This window comes from Myxocyprinus asiaticus, chromosome 11 (genome assembly GCF_019703515.2).
Source record: "Myxocyprinus asiaticus isolate MX2 ecotype Aquarium Trade chromosome 11, UBuf_Myxa_2, whole genome shotgun sequence".
NCBI lineage: Eukaryota > Metazoa > Chordata > Actinopteri > Cypriniformes > Catostomidae > Myxocyprinus > Myxocyprinus asiaticus.
In genome coordinates this window covers 33628283-33655698 of record NC_059354.1, presented here as the reverse complement: position 1 = coordinate 33655698, position 27416 = coordinate 33628283, and the positions used below count along the sequence as shown (strand labels likewise).

Below are 27416 nucleotides of genomic sequence, written 5' to 3'. Positions count from 1 at the left end.
ATAAATAATCTCTGTTTATACATGAACAACAATTGCTAACAAGAATGCGACAAAACAATAAAATATTTCATTTTAAGAGTTAGAGGAAAGGTAGACACAATAAACAAACACACACTAAGAGCAGGGGATGGTAACCACACATGAAAAAAGAAAAAAAAAGAAAAAGCCAATTAAGACAGCTGGATTAATGCTCCTCTTTAGACTAGTCATTATGTTTCATGTCAAACAGCAGAGTATTATTGCCTTAGATGTTGACCACTACCTAATACTGCAGGAATCAATGGACTCGTCCAAATGGATTGCTCTGTTTAGTTTAAAGTGGTCCTCAATGGGGTTCATTTTGCTTGGCACTGACCCTTGCGGACAGTGACACACTGTATTTATGTTAGATTGCTTAACTTTGTTCTTAAGAGTAATTGTATCCATTTAAAGTGAGACAACTTCACGTCTCCAACTGGTAAAGTCTCAAGAGAGAAACTGGAAGTGAAAGCTAATACTGTGAATGGGTATTCATTATTTAGATTTTGGCCCCTTTACAGGTAACACTTCAGGACTCTGAACGGATCATGGCAGGCAAGGAGCACTTGACCCGGTGTGTATTATTCAGTCAAGCATCAGCATTACCCCAGTCACTCATTCAGAGAGGGTGAGAGAATGGGAAGAGGACACAGTTAAGATGCCAAGAGAAAAGTAAATGAGAATAGACAGTAAAAGGGTTGATAAGGAGAGTGGGAAGTCTAGCATCTGTTTGTGTGGAAGTTATGCCTTTTCTTATTGTGTGTGTGTGTGTGTGTGTGTGTGTGTGTGTGTGTGTCTGTGTTCATTATTAATTTTCACACGTTGTGAATATAATGCTCATTTGGCCTTCACATCAAAAATAAAATCCTTTACTCTTTCAACAAAAGCTTTGACATCAAAAACAACCACCCGAATCCTTCAAGCAACAGAGAGATAGGTTAACATTCAGAACATGTACCACTGAAACATCTCACATTTACAGCAGCACCCTTGTACACGTTTGCATACTGCACATATGCACACAACTTACAAACACTTCTACATGTCTTTAATGAGATATATATATATATATATATATATATATATACACACACATACATACATATACACACACACATACATACATACAGGTGCATCTCAATAAATTAGAATGTCGTGGAAAAGTTCATTTATTTCAGTAATTCAACTCAAATTGTGAAACTCGTGTATTAAATAAATTCAATGCACACAGACTGAAGTAGTTTAAGTCTTTGGTTCTTTTAATTGTGATGATTTTGGCTCACATTTAACAAAAACCCACCAATTCACTATCTCAAAAAATTAGAATATGGTGACATGCTAATCAGCTAATCAAATCAAAACACCTGCAAAGGTTTCCTGAGCCTTCAAAATGGTCTCTCAGTTTGGTTCACTAGGCTACACAATCATGGGGAAGACTGCTGATCTGACAGTTGTCCAGAAGACAATCATTGACACCCTTCATAAGGAGGGTAAGCCACAAACATTCATTGCCAAAGAAGCTGGCTGTTCACAGAGTGCTGTATCCAAGCATGTTAACAGAAAGTTGAGTGGAAGGAAAAAGTGTGGAAGAAAAAGATGCACAACCAACCGAGAGAACCGCAGCTTTATGAGGATTGTCAAGCAAAATCGATTCAAGAATTTGGGTGAACTTCACAAGGAATGGACTGAGGCTGAGGTCAAGGCATCAAGAGCCACCACACACAGACGTGTCAAGGAATTTGGCTACAGTTGTCGTATTCCTCTTGTTAAGCCACTCCTGAACCACAGACAACGTCAGAGGCGTCTTACCTGGGCTAAGGAGAAGAAGAACTGGACTGTTGCCCAGTGGTCCAAAGTCCTCTTTTCAGATGAGAGCAAGTTTTGTATTTCATTTGGAAACCAAGGTCCTAGAGTCTGGAGGAAGAGTGGAGAAGCTCATAGCCCAAGTTGCTTGAAGTCCAGGTGTTAAGTTTCCACAGTCTGTGATGATCTGGGGTGCAATGTCATCTGCTGGTGTTGGTCCATTGTGTTTTTTGAAAACCAAAGTCACTGCACCCGTTTACCAAGAAATTTTGGAGCACTTCATGCTTCCTTCTGCTGACCAGCTTTTTAAAGATGCTGATTTCATTTTCCAGCAGGATTTGGCACCTGCCCACACTGCCAAAAGTTGGTTAAATGACCATGGTGTTGGTGTGCTTGACTGGCCAGCAAACTCACCAGACCTGAACTTCAATATTGGTACTGTCAAGAGGAAAATGAGAAACAAGAGACCAAAAAATGCAGATGAGCTGAAGGCCACTGTCAAAGAAACCTGGGCTTCCATACCACATCAGCAGTGCCACAAACTGATCACCTCCATGCCACGCCGAATTGAGGCAGTAATTAAAGCAAAAAGGAGCCCCTACCAAGTATTGAGTACATATACAGTAAATGAACATACTTTCCAGAAGGCCAACAATTCACTAAAAAAATTGTTTTTATTGGTCTTATGATGTATTCAAATTTTTTGAGAAAGTGAATTGGTGGGTTTTTGTTAAATGTGAGCCAAAATCATTACAGTTAAAAGAACCAAAGACTTAAACTACTTCAGTCTGTGTGCAATGAATTTATTTAATACACGAGTTTCACAAATTGAGTTGAATTACTGAAATAAATGAACTTTTCCACGACATTCTAATTTATTGAGATGCACCTGTACATACATACACACACACACACACACAGTATATATTGTGGTATATATATATATATATATATATATATATATATATATATATATATATATATATATATATATACACACACACACACACACACAGTATACAGTTTCAAAAGTCACATATCTAATCTCTGTTACTCTGTTACCATGTCGGGAAAAAAGAGGGGGAAAAAACGTTTGTACTGTAAGTGTCTTTAACAGCAGTAGACAAAAAACTGGCAAATATTTCCTTGTCTATCACAACACTGTTGAGTATTACACAATGAATGTTGTATGATGTAAGTTTTTTACTTCAGATTTTTCATCCATTTTAGTCCTCTCAGTGCTTAAAGCATTTTATTTTATTTTTTTTACAGTTAGTTTTTGATCAGAGAATTGGCAGTAATTCTTGCCATGTTACTTTAATAAGCATTTTTGTCTCCATGACAAAAAAGGTGGCAAAGACCAGGCCAGTGGATTCAGAAGTCAAGGAATCCATGATGGAAATAAAGCCACTTTTGATCCAAACAGTTATTTAAATTGTGTGTTTAACATTTGTTCCTCGAACAATCCCAGGTCTGTGTGCAGATTACAGTACACACACGAAAGCCTTCTGCATGGATTACAGGAATGTTTGGTGTCATCAGTCCTGGTCATCCCATTGAGCATGTGAGCAACAGGCTCAGTTAACACTGTGAGCGAGTGCTGAGCAGTGTTCAAACAAAGCCTTCTTATGTTCATTCTGCATTCTTAATAAGCCAAATACAATCTATGTCACTTCCCTGAAGGTACATGAATGTGGAAAATGAGGATATGGTTCCCTGCAATGGAGAGGCACTAGAGATATCCCATTCACACTGGGCTGTACAGGGCTGCGGTAAGCGCTGTTGTCCTGCTGGTGGGCATCACCTGTCAATCAGTTTGAGTGACAAAACAGAGGAAGTCAGTGCAGACTCATGTCACTCCCTCAGTAGAACCCTTGAAAGTGGAGTTTCTGACATGTGTTTGTGCTAACATGAGTAAAAAAAAAATAAAACCCTCACACATTTGGTCATGAACTTTTGGGGAATGACAAAATCTAGTCTGCATCAGTTTAAGTTTCTATTCATAAATGTATCTAAAATGTTAGGAGAATGTGTAAAAAGGTCAACATGAAAGAATGTGTCTCTGTTTAGCTTGCGAATTACAAGGAGTTTTCTACTAAAGTCCTGTCCTCTTAAATATTACAGGAATGTTATTTATTCCAGTGACAATCTATGTTGGTTTGAGTTGCCGAGTCATTTTGTATTGCTGAGGAATTTCCTCTTACGTCCTTTATTCAGTATGTCTTGATCAGAACATTTCTTATTTTGTCCTCATATCCCATCTATTGGCCACTGCTGTGCTACAAATCAAGCACCTCTTCCACTGCACTAAGCAAAGGGCGAATATCCCTATATGTCTGTCCATCTGAGAAACCTGTAGACCTGCCAATCTGTCTGTCCAACAATCCATCTAGACATCCATCTATTCCTTCATCCATTCATTCATCTATTACTATATTCTCTGAATCCCTCTGCGTGTCTCTGGGGCTCAGATGCGACCGTTGCCATGGTTACTGCCATGTCTGGAGGACAGGCAATGAGGGGTGTACTGACCATCAGAGGTCAAGGTCAGGCCACACGCCTCCCCAGCCAGTACCAGCTGTCTCAAAGTATCCAAAGCATCTACCTTAGCACTGCGTAGGAGATCACACTGACCCTGAAAAAAGAGAGAGAGAGAGATTATATGAACTTGGTTTATTATGAAGTTTTTTAGATTTGTTCCATAATTTGTCTTTGGTGACTATTAAGTAAAGTGAAAAAAATATAAAATTCCATTAGACAAAGACAAAGGGCAGTGACAGTGGAATGGCATATTATCTGAAACTTAATTTAATTCTAATTGTTTTATTTTTTTATTTGTTAAAAGTAACACTGTCAAACATCAACACTAGTGGATTCAAGGTTCAGAGGGAGGTAGTGTCTCTTATTTACTGTCCTTGATCTCGTTGTGTTCTCAGTGAAGTCCTAAGTCACATAAGGCAGTGTCTCCCTAGGGCCCATTCAGACCAAACATGTTCTTACATTTATAAAAGCTAGATGCAACAAAACAAACTGAACAGAACTCGGGTATCTCAAAATGCATTTTTAAAAGTTTAAGTTCTTTTTAACTTCACATGGCATATTAAAAACTGCTGTTCTCCCACACAAGATGCTGAAAAAACAGCGAGTTGATGCGCAATGATCAAAGACATCCATCTATCACATGTTTATACAGAATAGAAAACAATACAAAAATAAATGTAATTTAATTTAAAAAAAAATCTTAAACTCAAACTCAAAAAACCTATTGAGATTTTGGATTGGTTTTAATTAGGGCTGGGAAATGTAATGTGTCAATTTCTGCTATTAATATTTTTTGTTTAAAGCGTAAAAAAATAAACACAATGCAGTTATCCATTTTGGTTTTTTTTAACTTTCTGAAACTTCACGTAATGGGAGAAAGGTGTCTCGAGATGTTCCTGGCAGGCTATTCAGCCACAGGCTCTATGGATAGTAGGGTGGGGGCGGGGTCAGGCGCAACGAATGTCCCAAGCATAATAAACACGGTAGCGGATTAACTGTATGGAGAATGGAGACTTCACCCGAAAGTGACGAACCAGTGGCATGTGAGAGATACGGGCAAGCTGTTGTATCTCTTCACATCGTTTGTAAATGCTCAACTACTGTCGTCTGAACCAGAGTCAAAAGTGAAAACGCCCGAGTAAGACCCAGTGTGTGTGCAATATAGAGACTGAAAAGGACCTGGGTGTTCTGCAAACTGCATCCAGGTATACTTGTAGAGACTGAACAGCAGCCAGAGAAAATAAGCTTTGAGATTTTAAACTTCAGCATTCGATCTGTTTTATATATGCATGTATAATGTTTAATAATGCATTGGCAATGTACACTTTTGTTTCTTTTTCCAATAAAGTTTGATATGAATTAAATCTGCCCATTTGATCCTATTATTTAAAAAAGTCCACTGTAAAACACCAGAAGATTTTGCCCAACTTTTAATTACAGCATGTCCACTGATTTTATGGCATGTATACATATACTTGAATCAAAGATTTATAACCACAAAAATGTGTTCTCTCTATACGAAAAAAACCCCATTAACTATTTAACATTAAAAACATATTAACATGTACATATTTAAATAATTAAAATGTATGATGACTAACCAATTTCTTGCAAGTTCTTTGAGACAAAGTATAAATATATATTTATTATTATATTAAAATATATGATTTTTTAATGTTTTAGTAATGTATCATGTACCATAATTTAATTGCAATTAATCACAGAAAACTGTGCAATTAATTAGTTAACATTTTTTAATCTATTCACAATCCTAGTTTTAATACATAGTAAGCTAATATAAACAGAAAATTACCATTATAGTGTTGTAAAGTACTGCACTGTAAATGGTGTTCCATATGCTATGAACCCGAAAACTGTGTTAGCATCAAATGGAAGTGAAACGTTTACTTTGGACTAAAATAATAAAATTCCAGAGAGATGACTCATATCAGAAGTCCACCGCACACCAGTGGTATATGTACAATATAAGGTCAACAAAATTTTTTAGGATAAAATTTCAAAACAACAGAAACCTTTTCATCAAAAACGTCAAGGCTATTTGAAGGAGGGAAGGAGAAGGGAGAAGAGAAAGCTCACGCTATTTACCTTCAGCACAGTGATGTTCCAAGTGAAACTTTCCAAAGCTTTACTCTGTTTACGGCCTTTCAAATTTTCCTTCTCCCCTAACCTGGGTAGGTCTTCATGAAACATCATACCTGAAAGGGCATGTAAAATAAAACATACACATAAGCAACATATTGTTTCCATTTTCTGACAATGATAGAGCTTCAGATTTTTAAAATGCCATTTATGGTGTGGACATGGTTCTCCAGGAACGGAGCTGCCAAATAATGGGTGCTATGTATTTGTTCATCCTCTGGTTAGATAATACTGTGCTTCCCTTGATGAATTTTGTCATGACCTTTGTAAGCTGCCCTTTCATTCCAAATCTGCTACTGTCTGTGCTCCCTCTCTCTTGCTCTACAATGTATCCTCATAAGGACATGAAGAAAAAGTATTTTGACAGAAATGCCTCAGATGTGTAATTAGGGGTGAAAAATGTGTGTGAGAGGAAATGACGTAAAGTACGTAGAATTAGGAAGGCAAGTAAGGACACTCTAGTGCTTGAAGTAACAATTTAGACAAAATACTACAGTGGTCTTATGAAAATTATCATGGCAACCAGAGTTTCTGCTGATACTGTGGTAACTTTGTATTAGTCACTATTGTTGTCCCAAAAAAAAAAAAGAAAGAAAGAAACTGAAGGATTAAAAGGAAATTCTTTTTTTCTTTTTTTGTGCTCCATGGAAGAAAGGAAGACAGTCATTGGGTTTGGAAAGACATGAGGGTTTTGTAAATTTCTGTGTAAACTAATCCTTTAAACAAATTGACAGATGGATTCTGAAAGCCTCTCACACTGTTTGAAGGAGATCCCATATTCATTTATTATGATTTAAGAGTAGACACAAAAACCATATAACTACAGTGTTGTTTGCTATAAACTATGGATACTATGGTACTTTTTCAAATGATATCATCTTATTTCGTCTAGGTGGAACACGACATGTCAAAACAATCCTATGGTATTCTCAACATCTCTCATCATAAAAGGCAATGCTTTAAAGTGTTGATAGGGGACTTTGTATGTTGTGGAGTACATGAACTTCTTTGAATGCAAATACATTTGAATTTTCTGAATTGTTTCTCAAGATTTCCCACGCATCCTCTGGGGCCTCACTGAAACGATATTTAGCTGAAACACAAAGATGATTCATCCTTCTCTGATCTTCTCCCCTGTTCTCGCCCCTCCCCACCTGTACTCGCCTTCCTTTTGCACTTGTGCGATTCGCTCCTGCACTCCATCTGCATTCTCAATGAGCTGCTTGTTGGCCGAAATCATCTGAGGAGGATGCAGACAAGAACAAGATTATGATCTGCTAATATATGCAAATTCTATGCGCACACACACACACAAACACACACACACACACACACACACTTGTTTGTCTATCATTGTTTGCAATAATATTTCAACATGTACAAACATTTCTCATCAAAATATATAGTATATCTCATCAAAATATTGCTCTATACTCTTACGTATTTTAACCATTGATTTTTATTTTTCCTAAGCACTTTTAGGAGAAACATCTAAATTGATCCTTAAACAAAACACAACTGGAAACTCCATTATGTCTCCTGAACTATGAAAAAGTCATCTTTGAGCAATAAAATTTCCTTCTGGCAAGACCATTGCTGCCCTCTCCCACGGTTAAGATATTTATAAATTGTAGTCCTGCCAGTCAGTGCTGACTATGCCCGTCTCAAACACACGGCAGAATCCAGAGTCAACCCACAGGCAGAAACAGAGACAAAGAAAGTGCGAGCCCATGACTAAAGAAGAGGAGGATAATGATGACTAAAGCTTCAGATATTGTCTCACTCAAATGTACACACACATACATAAATATAATGTAAATTGGTTAACGTCAAATTATGTAATAAAAGTAGATCTGATATATATATTTAAGATTTGTATTAATGTTACACATCCATCTGATTTAAAACTTAGAGTAGATGCCATATTTAATTTTACACAAATGAAAACAATGCTGAAAACAGAGTGTACTTCTATCCCTCACAGCCTTGTTTTCATTCATGACAAATTAAATATGGTGTCTAGACTGACAAAGGTCCATGTTTCAGAACTGTTTTGTCAAGTGTTATTAAAACACATTAAAGAGATTTTTAAAAGAAATTAAAAATTCTCTCATCATTTACTCACCCTAATGCTATCCCAGATTAGATTAGATTAGATTTAACTTTATTGTCATTGTGCAAAGTACAGGTACCGGGACAGTTAGCATTTAACCAGAAGTGCAAAGTAGTAAAAATATTTAATACTAAAGTGCAAGTGCAATAGAATAAAAATAGCAAAAATACATGAAAAGTGCATGTCAATGAGGTATAAAATAGTAAGATATAATGGACATGTAGTGAATGAGCTTCAGTAAACAGGGCCATTATCCAGTGTACAAAAAAAGAGCAAGAATTACACAATGTGCAAAAGGGCAGTAGTCATATGTACAGCATGACTTTCGTTTTTCTGCAGAACACAAATGAAGATTTATAGAATAATATTTCAGCTCTGTAGATCCATACAATGCAAGTGAATGGTGATTAAATCTTTGAAGTTCCAACAAGCATATAAAGGCAGCATAAAAGTAATCCATATGACTCCAGTGGTTAAATCCATGTCTTCTGAAGCAATATGTTAGATCTGGGTGTGAAACCAATCAATATTTAAGTCCTTTTTTACTATAAATTCTTCTCCCTGCCCAGTAGGTGGCTATATACATGAAGAATACAAATTGCCAAAAACACAAGAAGAACTCTTAGGAGAGAAGAGCGCTTAGGAGGGCTGTTTGAATGTGCAGATTTATTGCAAAAAAAGGACTTAAATATTGATCTGTTTCACACCCACGGCTATCATACCACTTCGGAAGAATTGTATAAAACCACTGCAGTCATATGGACAGGGTTGGGAGGGTTACTTTTGAAACGTATTCCACTACAGATTACAGAATACATGCTGTTAAATGTAATTTGTACCATATTCCGTTAGATTACTCAAGGTCAATAACGTATTCTAAATACTTTGGATTACTTCTTCAGCACTGGTAGATATTTTCACTTGTTTTCACTATAAAATCTCAGTAAGACAAAATACGCATGTTAAAAATACATTCTCTAAAAAACCTAAATATCTTATGCAGTGTTGTTTCTAAAACAAGATTAATCAAATTGATCTTGTTTTAAGGATTTTTACATATTGTTACAGGAAAACAATACAAAAATTATTATCAAGAATATGATTTTTGCCCTAATTTCAAAGATCTTTTGATCTAACGTGAATTTTCCTGATAAAAAAATATGATTGTGCCTGTTAACGTGCATGTAAAATGGCTAGAAATAGCATTTTAGCTTAGCGTAAAGCTGACAATTTACACAAGGTTTACTTCTATTTCTTCTGCTCCAAACTTCTCTGTCTGCTCGTATGAATGTAACACATCATAAGAAAGTGTTTTGGCTCGCATCATTTATATGTATAAATGTTTTCCATCTGAAAGGACTAAATATTAAATGAAACAAATGACAATAAAATGCAAAGTAATCTCTTCAAGTAATCAACATTTTTTTTTTATGTAACTGTATTCTAATTACCAATTACTTAAATTGTAACTGTAGTGGAATCCAGTTACTTATTTTTTGTATTTAAATTCTTTTGTATTTTAAATACATAATCCCGTTACATGTATTCCGTTACTCCCCAACCCTGCATATGGATTATATTTATGCTGCCTTTGTGTGCTTTTCTGAGCTTCAAATTACTGGCCACCATTCATTCTAGCATTTTATGGACCTAAAACGGAGAGCGGAGATATTTTTCTAAAAATCTTCTTTGGTGTTTAGCAGAGAATAGAAAGTCATACACATCTGTGATGGCATTAGGGTGAGTTAACGATAAGATAATTAAAATTTTTGGATGAACTATTCCTGTACTATACAATTTGTGTGTCAGCAGCCTCTACACCCTATCTTTTACGAAAAGGTTTTATCAGCACATTAGTACTGCCTGATAAATTTAGCATAAGCATGAAGTTGGTTAACATCTAAAAACCTCTTCCCTCCACATGCTGTGCATGCTGTGTTATTATACAGAGCCACACCCATTACATATAAAACACATGGCAACATTGTGCAACATTAAAACAGCCTATGTAAATGTATCTCTTACAGTGTCATAACCAGTTAGCAGTTTACGAGTAACATCAGTTAAGTTGCCCATGAGTTCCAAGCATGGGTAACCATCCTTCAGAGTGAGCATGGCCCCTGGGGGCCCATCTGGACTCTGCAACCTCGTGGCTAAGCTCTGGATGCACTGCTTTAATGTAGCCACTGGGGGGAGTCCACACTGCTCTTTGAAAGCCACTGTAGCGCTCTAGAGAAAGAGGAAACGTGAAGAGATAGTCAAACTAGGCTACCACAAATATTTCAATAAAAGCCAAAGTGACACAGATAAAGGGGAATTGGGAAAACGTTTCTTTACTCCTTATAGTTCATTGTAAGCCCCTGTCAAATAAAAAAGTAGTGGCATGATAAAGGGACAGTTCACCAAGTGCACTTTTCTAATTGGGCACATACACTCACAAAAGACAATCACAAGTGCAAGATCCATGAGAAAACAAAGGAGCTAAGAGTCATTAAAACATTCTTGATATTTAAATTAATTGAAAAAAAGCGCAGAAACTGATGTTGTGTTCAGTAAAGCTACTCCCATGATGTAGGATAAAAATAATGAACTTATTTCCTGTATACAGAAAGATAAACCTTTGCATTTAGATATTTTTCTGTGTCCCTTGGCTGTCAAAGGCCTTAGCTTTTGGTCTGATCGGATTTTCAAATTGCAAATTTCTTCTCATTACAGTGTAGCAGAAAGACAGCCAATTTCTATTTTTCACCTGACAGAGTCGCACACCCACAACCATGATTACTAAACTCATTTGTGGAAGTGTGTGAGTGAGTGTTGTGGGTGATTAGCATGTGTATCTGTGTTTATATGTATGCAAATGGAGGTCTGTAGGGGAGTACTGCATGGTTAGTCAGCTATGAATAAAATGGATGTTGTTGAGAGTGTGTACTACTTAAAGTAAGTATGTTATCCAGAAATATGGCATGCAAATGCAGGAATTGAAGGAGAAAGAGAATTTTGAAAGATATGCAAGCGTACAGCCCTGCTGAAAAAAAGCCGGTTTGCTGGTCTTAGCTGGTTTAAGATGTTTTTATCAGCAGGAAGTGGCCCCAAATGTATTTGGGGACCTAAGCCATATTTAAAATTAATGAATGTCATTGCATTAGATAACAAAATATCAAACCAAGTGGCAAATCTTTTCAAGAAAGATAAATTATTTTTTTTAGGCAAAACATTAAAAAACAAATTAAAAAAAAAATGTGTTTTTGTTTTGAATGATAAAATAAGACACATGTAGTTGATGGGATAAACTATACATGTGGTTCCTGTGCTATATATGAACTACAGACTGATCCCACTAAATTTGGGACCAGATGGTCAAAAGTAATTGCAAAAAAATTCTAAGAAATTTCTGTGAAAATAAATGCCACCTAGTTTTATATATATATATATATATATATATATATTTGTTTTTGTTTAATGCAATGGAATTCATACATTTATATTTTAAGTGTGGCTAAATACATTTTGGGGCCTCTGTATGTGTGTATATGCATCAATAAGGTCAGTAGGTCATTGTAAACACTGTTATTATGGATGTTGAGTAACTTATCTCTTCCTCTTCTGCAACAAACTCCAGTAGCATCTGATCCCATCTGTCACCTGACACCTTAGATACTCTACCCTCCATCATCTCCTCCCCTTACCTTCACCCATGTATCACACCTTACTGACTTCACAGAGCCTAGGTCAGCAGGACAGTGTTTATGCTGGGTTTTATTTCTAGGGTTTGCTAGAAAATCCAGATGAACACTGGATAGTTGTTTGTAGATTTTGCTGAGCATATGTTACTCAGTAAATTTACTTTTCCAAGCAGGCTCTTTCAAAGATTAAAACCTAGAAATGGTGAGTAAAACTGAGCTATGGTTTCACAATGGATGGCAATGCTCCAGTGGGGAGGTGTAGTATTCTGTGTCTGGTTCCCTCTTGTTCAGAACTGAGACTTAATTTACAACTGTACTGACTGATTATTAAATAAGAAGGTCAGAATTTGTCAGTGACTCTAAAACAAAAACATTTAAACAAGTGGTGAGGCCAGAAATCTCTAAGTGTGTACTGTGTACAGCTGTGTACTCTCTATAATTTCAATGTGAATATTATGAAGTTTACCCCTTTCCTTATCCTACATGAGACCTTTTCTTTTATTTATTTGCTCTTTTTACAAAGCCAAGTGTTCAACTGCACATTTCAAAGCACAATTCCAATAACTACACAATCAAGTTTACCCACTGAACTACACAGTGCAGACCAATTATCTGTGTGACCCACTGAATAACGCTACGCAAACCACAACCGGTGCATCCATGTGGGAAGTGTAAACGAATTAAATTAATCAAGTTTTCCTTTTCAAAATAAAGATATGTAATAAAAAAATAGATATTGAAAAAATACTCCAAGCAGGATTTGAACCGGCGTCAGCAGATATAGGAGGAGGCTAAAGGCTTCAGCCCTTAGCGTCAGTCGCTAGTGTGCCTTTTGAGGCCAGGGAAGTGAGGTTTACACATACCGCACAGCTGTCACGTACCAGCTGGCTCCCTTTACACTCACCCCCTTAAACCTCACTCTCATCCGGGTCATGGCACCACTGTAAACGGTCCTGCTCGACCTGCTCCAAGCGGGTTTCGAACCGGCGTCAGCCAGCATGGGAGGCAGGCATGCTAACGAGGAGGCTAAAGGCTACAGCCTCTAGCATCAGTCGCTAGTGCGCCTCTTGAGGCCAGGGGAATGAGGTTTACACATCCCGCACAGCTATCACAGACCGTTACACTCATCCCCCTAAAGCTCACTCACATCTGGGTCTCAGCACCACTGCAACTGGTCCTTCCTGATTCACTCCGAGCAGAATTCAAACCGGCGTCAGCCATCATGGGAGGTGGGAGCGCTAACGAGGAGGCTAAAGGCTACAGCCTCTAGCGTCAGTCGCTAGTGCACCTCTTGAGGTCAGGAGTGAGATTTACACATACCGCATACCTATCATGTACCAGCTGGCTCCCATTACATTACTTCAAGAATATCACAAAACGTTTATTGCAACATTTCAGTTCCAATGTTTTGGATCTATACACTTCAAACCTCATCACCGATGGGACATAATGATTAACTTGTGTTTAATGTGATGCTGTAGATATTCTGTATGTGTAGTTAAAGGTTTTTCCTTTTCTTTTTTCTCTATGTTGACTAATAAGGATCTTTATACAATGTCACTGGTCCTCTTCAGGTTGTAATCTACTGTTATTGTAAAAAAAACTTTACAAATGTTAAACTATAAAAAAAAAATGTTATCCTGTACTTATGAATAAAATATTTTCCTTGTCTTTTATAAAATTTGGAATAAGTTCGCCAGTAGGCGTTTGTTGTTTTCTAGAGATCTTCTATCTAATTGACTGTTATTGGTTATAGGTTATGTCATGGTCATCAGATGTGTTGATTAGTTATGACGTATTTTAAATTTGGTGGTATTTCACTCTATGTTTTTTTGTAAATGCCTGACAAAGGTCGTGTGACCGAAATGTTGCAATAAAAGGTTTGTGATATTCTTCGCAAGCTAAGGTAGTGTGTGGGATTTTTCTCTTTTTTTGACTTTACTGTAGTATTGACCTGTTTCATGGGATGTCACTGTATGACTGCGCCGCCATGTTTGTGACCAATATTCCATATACTTTCATTGTGCTGTGCTGTGAGATGCAACAAAAACCTTCTTCAGGGGTTAAAAGAAGCTCTTGCATTCATACAGATGGAATCCTCACAGACGTGAGATTTACGTTGACTAAATCACACCAGAAAACAACACAAAAAATGTGTAACTTCTGAATGAGAGATGTTTACGGTTATGTGCCGGTGGGTGTGCACTCACCGGTCTAACATCAGACAGTCCATGGATGAATAGTGGATAAAATATCTTTATATGTCCGCAAAAGTCCAATTTGGCAATATTTGTGCTATCTTCAGACCTGTTTGAACTTTTCCTGAGACTTGACATGGATCAAAAGCATTTTTTTATGTTTTTCTTGATATCGTTTTTCGGGGTGTTTATCCATTCACCGCCATTGTTTCCTCCCGCAGAAAAGTGACATCACTGAGGTTAATTGGTTGTTGTATCTATGATTATTTAACAAGCAAAAAAATACAGTGTTTTCCTTTTGTTTTTCTCATTATTTCTAAACCATTATACTCTAAAAGCAGTTTGGACCAGTCACCAGCCATCAATCTGGATGGACCAGTGCCACCCCGGTTCTTATCCGGCCTTGCAACTTCATCCATTTAAACTGAAGCACATTTACAAAACTTTTAAATCTGCACCCAAAGAACCAGGTCATTTTTACAGTTCAACATCAGAAAAGTCTCATTTTCTATGATTTTCTACAAAACATAGGTTTCTCTTTAGTGCACTGATAAGATTTTCTGATGCAATCAGCAACTTCATACACCTGGCATTCGTAATTCAACACAATCACATGGCTTTAGCTTGCCTAGCATTGAAACTGCTAGTGTTTTGTGTTGTCTAAACTTGTGACATGTGCCACCTCCATTACCAGCGCATCCTCTCGCAGGTCTGTAGCCTCTCGCAGAGGTGTGCTGGAAGAGCGGAAAGTGTCATCCAGCACTTTGATGCCCGTGTTTCGCAGGGTGACATACTCTCGCCCACGCCGCACTCCTCTCCTTACAGACAGACCCCGTCTCTGGGCCTTACCCCCACCTCTGCGGTTAGTGATGGCCACATGTACAAACAGGCTGGCATGAGGCAAAGGGTCTCCAGAAAGGCCCAGCAGGGGCACGTTTCGATAGCCAGGCTGAAGACACTCAAAGGCAATGGTGTACTGGCCAATGAAGTCATCACCAATATAATCGTCATCCAGAACTACAAAACGTAGCAGGGCAAGCTCAGGCATGTTCACCTGAAAAGAGAAAACAGTGAGTGTATTTTTGTTTGTATGTAAAAAGGATAGTTCACCAAAGAAATTTAGATTCTGTCATCATTCACTCATTAGTGTTCCAAACTCGTATGACTTCTTCTATTCTGTTGAACTCAAAATCAGATGTTACACAGAATGGTAGCCTCAGTAAACATTCACTTTCATTGCATTGTCTTTTTTTTCCATACAATGAAAGTGAATGGTGACTGAGGCTAACATTCTGCCTAATATCTCCAAATGTTTTCCACTGAAGATAGGATGTCATATAGGTTTGGTACAAAACAAGGTAAGTAAATTGTGATACAATTTTAATTTTTTGGTAAGCTATCCCTTTAAAGGTGTGTTTTGCAACATTTTAATAAAGATATTTCACAGCTGCAAGGAAAATGACACAAAGATAACAAAGATAAAACACCTCAGCTGGTTGCAGACACCAACAGATGCCTGGACACAGACCTGAGCAAATGAAAATAGCACAATACAAGTGTGCAGCTTTTCAGAGAACCTGCTTCAAAATTGACATGCACATATACACATGTATGCACAAATAGTATGACTAGTATGAATAGTATTTTTGACATGGTGCCATTGTAATACCATGTTTTTTTGGACATGTACAATGATAATACTGTGTCTTTTGGATGTGCACCAATGGTAATAGCATGTTTGTTGGACATGGACCATGATATTACATGAATTTAGTAATCACTCAGTACCATGGTATCTGATACTGCCACTGTACCATACGGTACCACTATATTACTTTTACGTAAGGGTCATGCAAACATATAAACCTATGGCAAACACATGAATTATACATCAAACAGAGACATTGAAACTGGCATCATTAGGGGCACAGGGCACTGAGAGATTTGTATGTTTAGTGGAAAAGGCCACAGGAAGAGACACAAAAGCATTTGCTCAGATCCCACCAGGGAATGTACACCTGCTTCTGTGTGTGTGTGTGTGTGCGTGCGTGCACGCACGTGTGGGGCTAAGTCTGATAGGTGTACCCCCTCCCATGACTTATAATTGTATGATGTCTTCAAGCTCCAAGCAACAAGACACAAACAAATGCAAACAACAAGAGGCACACAATCCCAATGGATAGAGTAAGTGTGTGCGTAAGAGATATATTTACAATTTCACAGAATCCCTCTCAAAACCTTCTCTTCAAATAACCATATGGTACAGTATTTGGGCTAAATCACAATAGCAGGGATTTATATCCCTAAAGTCTTACCCACTTTGTTTGTTTTCTTTTTACATTTTTTATAATTAGATTCTTTTTTTTTTTGTTATCTTATTCTTAGATTTCATGCACAAATATCAAAAAGGCCCATATATACTTCTAATGAATTCTGGTTCAACAAAAATATACAAATTGGAATGACAGCATGATAATGGAGTGCTCGCAATGGTGATTTTTGCTACAAACCAATATTTGGTACAATAAGGTTGTATTTGGTATTGGATGTAGTAATTAGTTAACATGATTTAACAGCATGCATAATGTTTAGAGAACTTATTAATATTAGTTATTGTTCATTTTGACATTAAAAGTTGTATACCTAGGTTAATGCATTATGAACAAACAATGAATTATCTTTAGAAATTAGATTGATAAAATTAAATAAACAAATGGTTTATTATTAAGTTAATGCATTAGGTTTCATGACTTATGTTAATGAACAGAACATTACTACAAAAAGCTACCCAGTATTCTCAACAAAAGGGCTGTCTTTTTTTACACTCAAAAATTGCAAGCAACACAATTCACTCAAACATTTGCACACTGTCAAAAATTCATTAGAAGAATCTCCCTAATTACTTGACACTGATTGTCTCCTGCAATCTCACTTCACACTCGAGCTGTTCATTTACGTGTCATCTTTATTGCACTGGTTATTGCAGATAAAACAAGCCTTCACCTGTAGCTAGAACGTACCTTCATCAGCATCTCTTATTTAAAGCAGTCTAAGTTTGGCTCGCAGGTGTAATTAGGTTCTACAAAAAGAAAGGTCACATCATTGAAAAAGAATCACGCAGGTAGAAACTGGCATCTACTTATAGAGTAGTATAATGATGAGCTATCTAGACTGCAGGTCTGAACTACAATCCAGGGCAAGAGCATTAGTGTTAGCAGGCCATTACATATTGATGGAGATCTTACCTAATTACAGATCTAGGAAGAGTTGTGTTTAGCTGCACCCATGGAGACATATTGCATCCATTAACCTCATTCTGGTTGTGGATCACAGGTCAGCAGTACTCTATATAAGTATGCTACATGTATATGACATGTATGTTATAGTTGCCAGCTCAGTAATGGCTAGTGGATGCAATGAAATCAAGGCAAATTAACAGCCAATGAGAACTAACATGTAATGTTTATAGTATGTCTTATTCATATAGAAAGCAAGCCTACATGTTGTCATGTTTGTTTTTACATCTTGAAAAAAAACAAAAAACTTTCAAACAATTCAAAACAAATGTAAAAAATTCAAAGTTCTGTCTAGCTAAGAGCAGAATTAGCCTTTAGCGGTTTCGTTGCGCTCTTTGAAATCGGTTTGTGCCAAGCCCAGGCAGTTTAAATGTTTTTTTTTTTTTATATTCACATAACAGTCTAACAGCAAATCCATCTAACAGCAGTAAAATATTACACCATGTTTTAGTTTGAAATCACTTAATACATCCTGATGAGGGAGGTCAGTGAGGTTATTTGTATGTGTAAGGTCATGCGATAGGGCATAACTGAGCTCAGTCAGAACTGTGTTAATATTGCATGCAGTAGGTAATCAGTGTTCTGAGACATGGCTCAGTTGACTGGTTCTTTCATAGAATGAAGCATTCGGATTAAGACACATGAAAATGGACACTGACCTCAAGACTAATACACACAGAGAATCTCAGAATAACCTTGCACATCACAGACCACACCAAACACATGGTCAAAAAACAAGGGGCAAGGTGTCAAGCAAAATGTCTCATGTTCTCTGTCTCAACTTAGATAATCTTAAATCTCTGTCTTAAGTTCTTCAAAAATCACACTTTATACAGTGGCCCCAAAAAGTATTTGGACACTTAGGGCACACTTAAAATTTTGCATTATAAAACTAAATATCAAACCAAGTGTCTTTTTTAAAGACAGCATAAGCACAGCAAAACATTTAAAAAATAGAAGTTTGTAAGGTTTCAAATGATATAAGAGTAGATGTATCATTCAAAATTATGTGTATTAAGTATTTGGACACTTTCTGGTTGTCAAACGTAGTGGAATATGTTAAATGTGTTGAATTACACCTGTGGTAACTCTGTGAGGAAACCTGTGTAAACTTGTATGAACCGACTTCATACACCCACTAAATGACCCTGAGACAGTTTGTTAAATGTAATTAAAAAAATGGCTCAGAATTTAAGTTAGTTCACATAAAAGGTCTTGCATCATTTGTTTGTAGATGCCATGTGGTTTGATAAAGTTTTATTTAATGCAATGAAATTAATACATTTTCAAGTGTCCAAATACTATGGGGCCACTGTTTTATAAAACAGATTAGTATTCATGATGTGTCTCGCTCTCTTACCTGGAACTCAAAGGTCTCATCAAACAGCGGGTTATCCTGGTTCTGGGCAGCAGTGCGAGTTCTCTGCTCAGCACAGTCTGCTGGTACACCATGCAGCTCCAGCACCACATAAGGGTCAATGACCTCACCTTTGGCACCAGAGCCCTGTGGTTTGGGTAGGCTATGGCCACTGATGACCTTCACCCTGAGTATTTGCGGTGGTACACCAGGCACACAGCCTTGCGACTGGGCACTGAAGTAGGAAACCTCCTCTCGCATTACTGCTGGACGCAGTACGTACCCACACCCACCATTCTGCAAAAACCGACCACGGGTCAAATCTATCATGGCACCTGGCGTCTGCTGGTTGAGCGCCACCAGTTGCACACCTCCTTTCCAGTATCCCAGTGGGTTTGGGTTGCTAGAGTCTAGCCTTACTGAACTGGGGCGCACACGGGTAAGATTGCGCTTGGTAAAGCTCACCAGTTCTTCGGGGCATTCGCTAGCCAGCCGGCCTGCCTCCCCTTCCCCAAGAGAGCACAGGGTCCAGTAGGGGGGCTCTAGAGGCATAGGCGTGCCTGGTGTAGAGGGAGTGGAGGGGGGAGAATGCTGCTGGGATTGCTGAGTACTTGCCCGGTGAGCATAAAAGCTGCGACTTCCAGTGCGAGATACTGCAACCAGATCGGACAATTCGCGGCGCAAGCGGAGACGTCTTGGTTGTGGGGGTGGGGGGACAACAAGGACCACACCCAGCTCTTCCTCCCCAGGGATGGTCATCCTTCGGCCAGCCAGAGGACCACCACCACCTATCTCTTCATCTTCCTCGGACACCTCTCCTTCAGAGCCATCCTCTTCTGGAGGCAGCTTCTTTCCAACAAGAAGTATCCTACCCTTCAGTTGCTCTGGAGAGGGCAGAGTGGTGGCTCGACCTCCAAGACTTACAGGCAGAGAGTCAGGGGTATAGAGCTTCTGTCCAAATACCTTCTTGAGGTGTTGTGCAAGAGTACGCTGCTGGGAAGGCGAGCAAAGCTGGCACAGATACAGCAGTAGAGGATACTGGGAGGTGAGAAAAGCATACTTGTTGACCACTTCCAGGGCACTGCGTAGGGTAACACAACCATGATGGTGGTTATGATGGTGGTGGTGATGATGATGATGGTGATGATGATGATGCTTTCCATCTGTACCATGGTCTACACCCAATAGTGGCTCTCCTTCTTGCCCATCGGTAACTCCAAGCTCTAGACACCGACAGCCAGCCTGCAGGGCTCGAATGAGCCCCCCCAGATCAGCCCAGCCATGCACTTGATCATCCAGCAGGTAGGAGCGGTAGGAGGCACTGATATAGTAATGAGACAGGGGCAACTTCATGTCCTGGCACACATTCTGGTGCTCCGGGTCCAACAACTGGCACTCAGTGGACTGTAGGTAACGGGTGAAGCCATCCAAGCCCAGTAGACCTCGCTCAAGTCCAGCAGCAGAGGGCTCAAAACGCCGAAGGAGCTCCAAGCAGCCTTCGGTGGTGGCCAAGGACAGACCCTGCTCAGTCTCCAGGAAAAGACGCAGGTCCTGGGCATCAAGGCACTCTCGGTCTTTAGAGAGTTGCACTAACAGGAAATAGACATCGGGTCGTGTGCACAACTCGCAGTAGGCCTCCTGGAACTCCTCCAATGTCACATGAGAAGTTAGCTTCTCTTTGCTTCTCTGAATCTCTTTAAAGCGCAACTGCACCTAAGCAAAATAACACAAAAGAGAAGAGGAGTGTAGGTATTTACACATTTTAGAACATATTCGTGTGTTAGCTTTTTATGGTTAACGTTATGGGTTAGTAATCCAAACCTTAGGTTTAAAGTCACCCTGAAGTACCTTGAAAAATGCAATTTTCTTAAGCCTGTATTTCCTTCTGAAACATGAAGTTGGGGCGGGACATGACGGCCCATGCCTTTTTGAAAAACAGTATTTGCTAATGATGAGGCTCGAGACGTTGTGCACATAAATGCAGACGAATGAAAAACAAGTGAGTAAAACATTGAAATATATCCATGTTTTAAATCACGATACACTAAACATAAAGAATAAAGAACACTCACTTGGCTGTACATCCCAAGAATCCTCAGAAAAACAGCTGCATTAAACATATGAAGAAACTCCAGTGAGTTTCCTCACATCCAATTCCAGTTTTGGCACGTTGTATTCAGCAGTGATCATCCCTATGCCCTGTTCCCTTCAGATACAATTACCCTCCACTTTGAGTGCTTCAGATGGCTGAAAGTTGATAACGGTCATTTAAAAAAAAAAAAAAAAATGTAAGCGATTCTTATTGGAAAATTTGTTTAGAACGACACTACAGCATGGATTGTGCACCCTTCGAAGTGCCTTGCAATGTCAAGATCAGCACCATTTAGAACACAGCCAGACACTGATTATATTGAGGGGGGCGGGATGTTCTCGTTCTAGATAGCATTTGATTGGTCAAAATTAATGCAGTACATTGTGAGTCATACATTTTTATGGGTCTTTTTAGCTGGAAGAGAGAGACTGCAGATTTTAAATGCTTATATCTTCTGAAAACTAATTTTGTCAATGTTTCAAAGTATACTAGCATATAGATGGCCTTAAAGCTAATAGATATGGACTAAAAGCAGCAAAACTTTAGATTTCATGGGGTCTTTAACCCATCGTTAGGAAGGGTTAAACCATGACCTGTGACAAGGCTGCTCAAGGGGGAATGCCTCTGTAATAAACTTCTTGGGATAAGAGAGCAGTTACTCAATGACAAATCACATCATGAAATACTGTCAGGTGACAGGTGGTTATTGATGACCAAGCCTTAAGAGTTCTGCAATCAACTATAAGTATGTATGTAAACATTGTATCTGTTTTTGTTGTATTTCATCACTTTTTCATGTTTATTTCCATCAATAAGAAATGCTGGGGGGGGTTGAATTTGCTCTTTGAATATAACTTTGAAATACAATTAGCAAGACTAGAAACGAATCACATAAACAGCTCGCAGCGGAGAATGAATTGAATCTTGAGAGGAAAATGTCACATTCATACAAACACAGATATAGCAGCACTTCACCGGGCCTAGATTGTGTCTTGCATTTTTTACGATTAGAAAACAGCCAGGAGCAAGGTGAGTCATGCTTGTACAGTCTGCCTTGTTTGCTTGCCCTTTTTGCCTTTGCTTGTCTCGCTAGACACATGAAACAGATGCCTCACACCCGCTGTCACAAAGATATGAATCTTGGCCCTGCTGCTCCTGTCTATCCTCCTCCTGTCCCTAGCTGTCCAATCCACATACAAACATGCATGCATAAAACCACTTTGACTGTCCCAGCTGCAGATACCAAACCCCGCAATTGCTGTTTGCCTCAGCAGGGTTGGCAAACAAGTCAGGCTGAGTAGTGATGCAGAGAGACGAGCTCTGGAACAGTCGTCCAATTTCTGAACCTATCAAATTGGCTTTGTTTGCATTTATAGGTCTTGTTTATTTCATCTCCCACTGCTCTAGGACTGTATTGACTGTAATTATTGCTTATTTTATTGGTCCTACATAAAAACTGCTCCAGTGTTTTTCTGTTCCCTTACATTTTGGGTAATTAGAAATGTGTTGTATAAATTTGAACACGTCTGGCACTTTCTACCAATAGAGTACAAAATAAGGCCTGGAAAAAGGAGTTATTTTTTTATTCTTGTCATAGATAGGAGGAGAAAGTGGTGCTTAACTTTCAAAAAATGTTGGCTGTCAACCACAGAAGGTCAAACTAAATATTATAAGAGCCAATGTTTCTTACAATACGTTGGGTAACAGAGTCACTGTATAGACTGACCACAATGACTGCAATCAACACAACAATATTTAATAACACTGAGAAAATAAAATGACATTGTCTTCCTGTCATGCTGTTGAAAGGATCCAAATAATGTCCATTCATGGTTCGCACAATTTTAAGGAATGTAACATTTTGTGTAATTGGGGGAAATATGTGGGACACAGCTAAACATTGCATTTTTGGTAGGTAAAATTGGTTAATATTAAAAATTATTATTTTTACTAAAGTAAATTGAAAATCATTTTAACAGAATATATCAAACTTATGATGTATGAATTTAATTGTTGGATAAGTCAAGAATCTAAAGACCTCTGAGGTGGGACAGGACAAAATACAGGTGCATCTCAATAAATTAGAATGTCGTGGAAAAGTTCATTTATTTCAGTAATTCAACTCAAATTGTGAAACTCGTGTATTAAATAAATTCAATGCACACAGACTGAAGTAGTTTAAGTCTTTGGTTCTTTTAATTGTGATGATTTTGGCTCACATTTAACAAAAACCCACCAATTCACTATCTCAAAAAATTAGAATACATCATAAGACCAATAAAAAAAACATTTTTAGTGAATTGTTGGCCTTCTGGAAAGTATGTTCATTTACTGTATATGTACTCAATACTTGGTAGGGGCTCCTTTTGCTTTAATTACTGCCTCAATTCGGCGTGGCATGGAGGTGATCAGTTTGTGGCACTGCTGAGGTGGTATGGAAGCCCAGGTTTCTTTGACAGTGGCCTTCAGCTCATCTGCATTTTTTGGTCTCTTGTTTCTCATTTTCCTCTTGACAATACCCCATAGATTCTCTATGGAGTTCAGGTCTGGTGAGTTTGCTGGCCAGTCAAGCACACCAACACCATGGTCATTTAACCAACTTTTGGTGCTTTTTGCAGTGTGGGCAGGTGCCAAATCCTGCTGGAAAATGAAATCAGCATCTTTAAAAAGCTGGCTCAGGAAACATTTGCAAGTGTTTTGAGTTGATTAGCTGATTGGCATGTCAAAATATTCTAATTTTTTGAGATAGTGAATTGGTGGGTTTTTGTTAAATGTGAGCCAAAATCATCACAATTAAAAGAACCAAAGACTTAAACTACTTCAGTCTGTGTGCATTGAATTTATTTAATACACGAGTTTCACAATTTGAGTTGAATTACTGAAATAAATGAACTTTTCCACGACATTCTAATTTATTGAGATGCACCTGTATATATGTATTTTTTGGAGGGTTAGAGACATTTGACGTATTTAAAATTAGATACTACGTGCCTGAAGCTGAATGCCTTATTCGGAAAGGCACAATAACTAATCAAACTGAATAACAAATTCATCCGAATAAAATAAAAAACATTTTCTTGACTGACTATCCAAGAAGTAAAAAGATAAAGCGAAATTTTAAAAAGCATATCCAAAATTACAACGCAATGATGAGTCTGTGAAGCCAGTATGACTACAGTGTAAACCTTATGAATGAAAATGCGCACGGTGTGATTTCAAAGTGGAGGGCCGCCGCGGTCTCGACTCAGTTTGCAGTCTCCATATATTGTGCATGTCTTGAGCTTTTCAAGAGTAAAATTAACTTACAAACTATATCATATACATTTTCCACTTTGTGAAATGTCTTATGTTAATGTTTCACATGATTCACACTTAATGATTCCCATGCATGCATTAAAAACCAACCTGAGCGCAATGTTGAATTTGTGAGCTTAAGTAATGATTTCACAGTGGAACTCGTCTGTCCATCTCTTAAAATTTACCTCATTTATATCCACATTAGCAATTAAGGCAATTATATGGTTAAGCCTTTATTCCAAAAAAAAGTTTAAATGCTCCATTGTGTTCATCTATTCAGAATATGATACGAAGAAACTAAAATTTCTTTTTTTCGCTATTCACTTCTGGAGAAACAAGAGAGGCTCGCTCTTGCCATGTATTCAATTGCATTTCACTAATTCTACTCTCTACTAATTCTATGTTATTTAACTTAATAATAATGTCCTCAAAATGATGTTACTGTAAAATATGTCCGCACTAAATCAGACTCCTGAAAAACTTTTGACATGCACAGATATAAACGAAAATGCTGCTTCAGCAGATATTAAAGGAATACTTCACCCAAAACTGAAAATTCTCTCATCATTTACTCACCCTCATACCATACCAGATGTGTACGACTTTCTTTTTCTGAACACAAAGACATTTAGAACAATATCTCAGCTCTGTTGTTCCATTTCATGCAAGTGAATGGTGGCCAGAATGCTGAAGCTCCAAAAAGCACATAAAGGCATCATTAAAGTTATCCATACAACTCAAGTGGTTAAATCCATTTCTTCAGAAGCGAAATGATAAGTATGGGTGAGAAGCAGATCAATATTTAAGCCCTTTTTACTATGAATTCCCCTCCCTGACCAGAAGGTGGTAATACGCATGAAGAATGTGAATCGCCAAAAAACTAAAAGAAGAAGAATGTGGAAGTGAAATTAGAGATTTATGGTAAAAAAATATATACACTATATTGCCAAAAGTATCCGCTCACCCATCCAAATAATTGAATTCAGGTGTTCCAATCACTTCCATGGCCACAGGTATATAAAATGAAGCACCTAGGCATGCAGACTGCTTCTACAAACATTTGTGAAAGAATGGGCCGCTCTCAGGAGCTCAGTGAATTCCAGCGTGGTACTGTGATAGGATGCCACCTGTGCAACAAGTCCAGTCGTGAAATTTCCTCACTACTAAATATTCCACAGTCAACTGTCAGTGGTATTATAATAAAGTGGAAGCGATTGGGAATGACAGCAACTCGTAAAATGACAGAGCGGGGTCAGCGGATGCTGAGGCGCATAGTGCGCAGAGGTCGCCAACTTTCTGCAGAGTCAATCGCTACAGACCTCCAAAGTTCATGTGGCCTTCAGATTAGCTCAAGAACAGTGCGTAGAGAGCTTCATGGAATGGGTTTCCATGGCCAAGCAGCTGCATCCAAGCCATACATCACCAAGTGCAATGCAAAGCGTCGGATGCAGTGGTGTAAAGCACGCCGCCACTGGACTCTAGAGCAGTGGAGACGCGTTCTCTGGAGTGACGAATCATGCTTCTCCATCTGGCAATCTGATGGACGAGTCTGGGTTTGGCGGTTGCCAGGAGAACGGTACTTGTCTGACTGCATGTGCCAACTGTGAAGTTTGGTGGAGGGGGGATTATGGTGTGGGGTTGTTTTTCAGGAGCTGGGCTTGGCCCCTTAGTTCCAGTGAAAGGAACTCTGAATGCTTCAGCATACCAAGAGATTTTGGACAATTCCATGCTCCCAACTTTGTGGGAACAGTTTGGGGATGGCCCCTTCCTGTTCCAACATGACTGCGCACCAGTGCACAAAGCAAGGTCCATAAAGACATGGATGAGCGAGTTTGGTGTGGAAGAACTTGACTGGCCTGCACAGAGTCCTGACCTCAACCCGATAGAGCACCTTTGGGATGAATTTGAGCAAAGACTGTGAGCCAGGCCTTCTCGTCCAACATCAGTGTCTGACCTCACAAATGCGCTTCTGGAAGAATGGTCAAAAATTCCCATAAACACACTCCTAAACCTTGTGGAAAGCCTTCCCAGAATAGTTGAAGCTGTTATAGCTGCAAAGGGTGGGCCGACGTCATATTAAACACTATGGATTAAGAATGGGATGTCACTTAAGTTCATATGCGTCTAAAGGCAGGTGAGCGAATACTTTTGGCAATATAGTGTATATTGTTCTGCTTCTCACCCACACTTATCATATAGCTTCTGAAGATATAAATTTAACCACTGGAGTTGTATAGATTACATTTATGCTGCCTTTATGTCCTTTTTGGAGCTTCAGATTTCTGGCCACCATTCACTTGCATTGTGAGGACCAATAGAGCTGAGATATTCTTAAAAAAAATCTTCGTTTGTGTTCTGAAGAAGAAAGTCATACACATTTGGAATAAAATGAGGGTGAGTAAAATGATAGGATAATTTTTTTTATCCTTTTAAATGACAGAAATATGAGGAGAAACCACAACATATTCCACAGTTAATGTAGACTACATATTAAGCTTCATCTGGTAAGAAAAAAATATAATAAAATAATAATTTAATTAAATAATCATAGCATAATAATAACAACAACAACAATAATAATAATTATTATTATTATTGATATTATTGTTATTTATTAGGCTATTTTTATGAATAGGCATACACAATGAATATTTAAAGAAACTATAAATGTAATAGAGTTACAATTAAAAACGGGACACTTCCGGTTTAAGCCACGCCCACACCCGGTTCTATCCGAATACAGATACAGATAATTTTGCGATAGAAACAGATACAGGCTTCGTTGCACACCCCTACTAGATTGGTTTAATGTTACATTCATTTTAATATCAATAATAGTTTCTCTAACATATCTAATA

The 27416-nt window shown here is 38.2% G+C and overlaps 1 protein-coding gene across 2 annotated transcripts in view; it reads right to left on the bottom strand.

Annotated features, from left to right (window-relative positions):
- Positions 1 to 2737: 2737 nt before the first annotated feature.
- Positions 2738 to 27416, bottom strand: part of LOC127447831 (inactive phospholipase C-like protein 1) — a 115331-nt gene continuing 90652 nt past the window's right edge. For both annotated transcript variants that reach the window (XM_051709918.1, XM_051709919.1), the window contains 6 exons: positions 19173 to 20882; positions 15208 to 15570; positions 10661 to 10864; positions 7687 to 7762; positions 6469 to 6578; positions 2738 to 4456 (listed from right to left, as the gene is read on the bottom strand). In XM_051709918.1, the coding sequence (XP_051565878.1) occupies positions 4289 to 4456; positions 6469 to 6578; positions 7687 to 7762; positions 10661 to 10864; positions 15208 to 15570; positions 19173 to 20882 (2631 nt within the window). In that variant the 3' untranslated portion in view covers positions 2738 to 4288. The remainder of the gene's footprint in view (positions 4457 to 6468; positions 6579 to 7686; positions 7763 to 10660; positions 10865 to 15207; positions 15571 to 19172; positions 20883 to 27416) is intronic.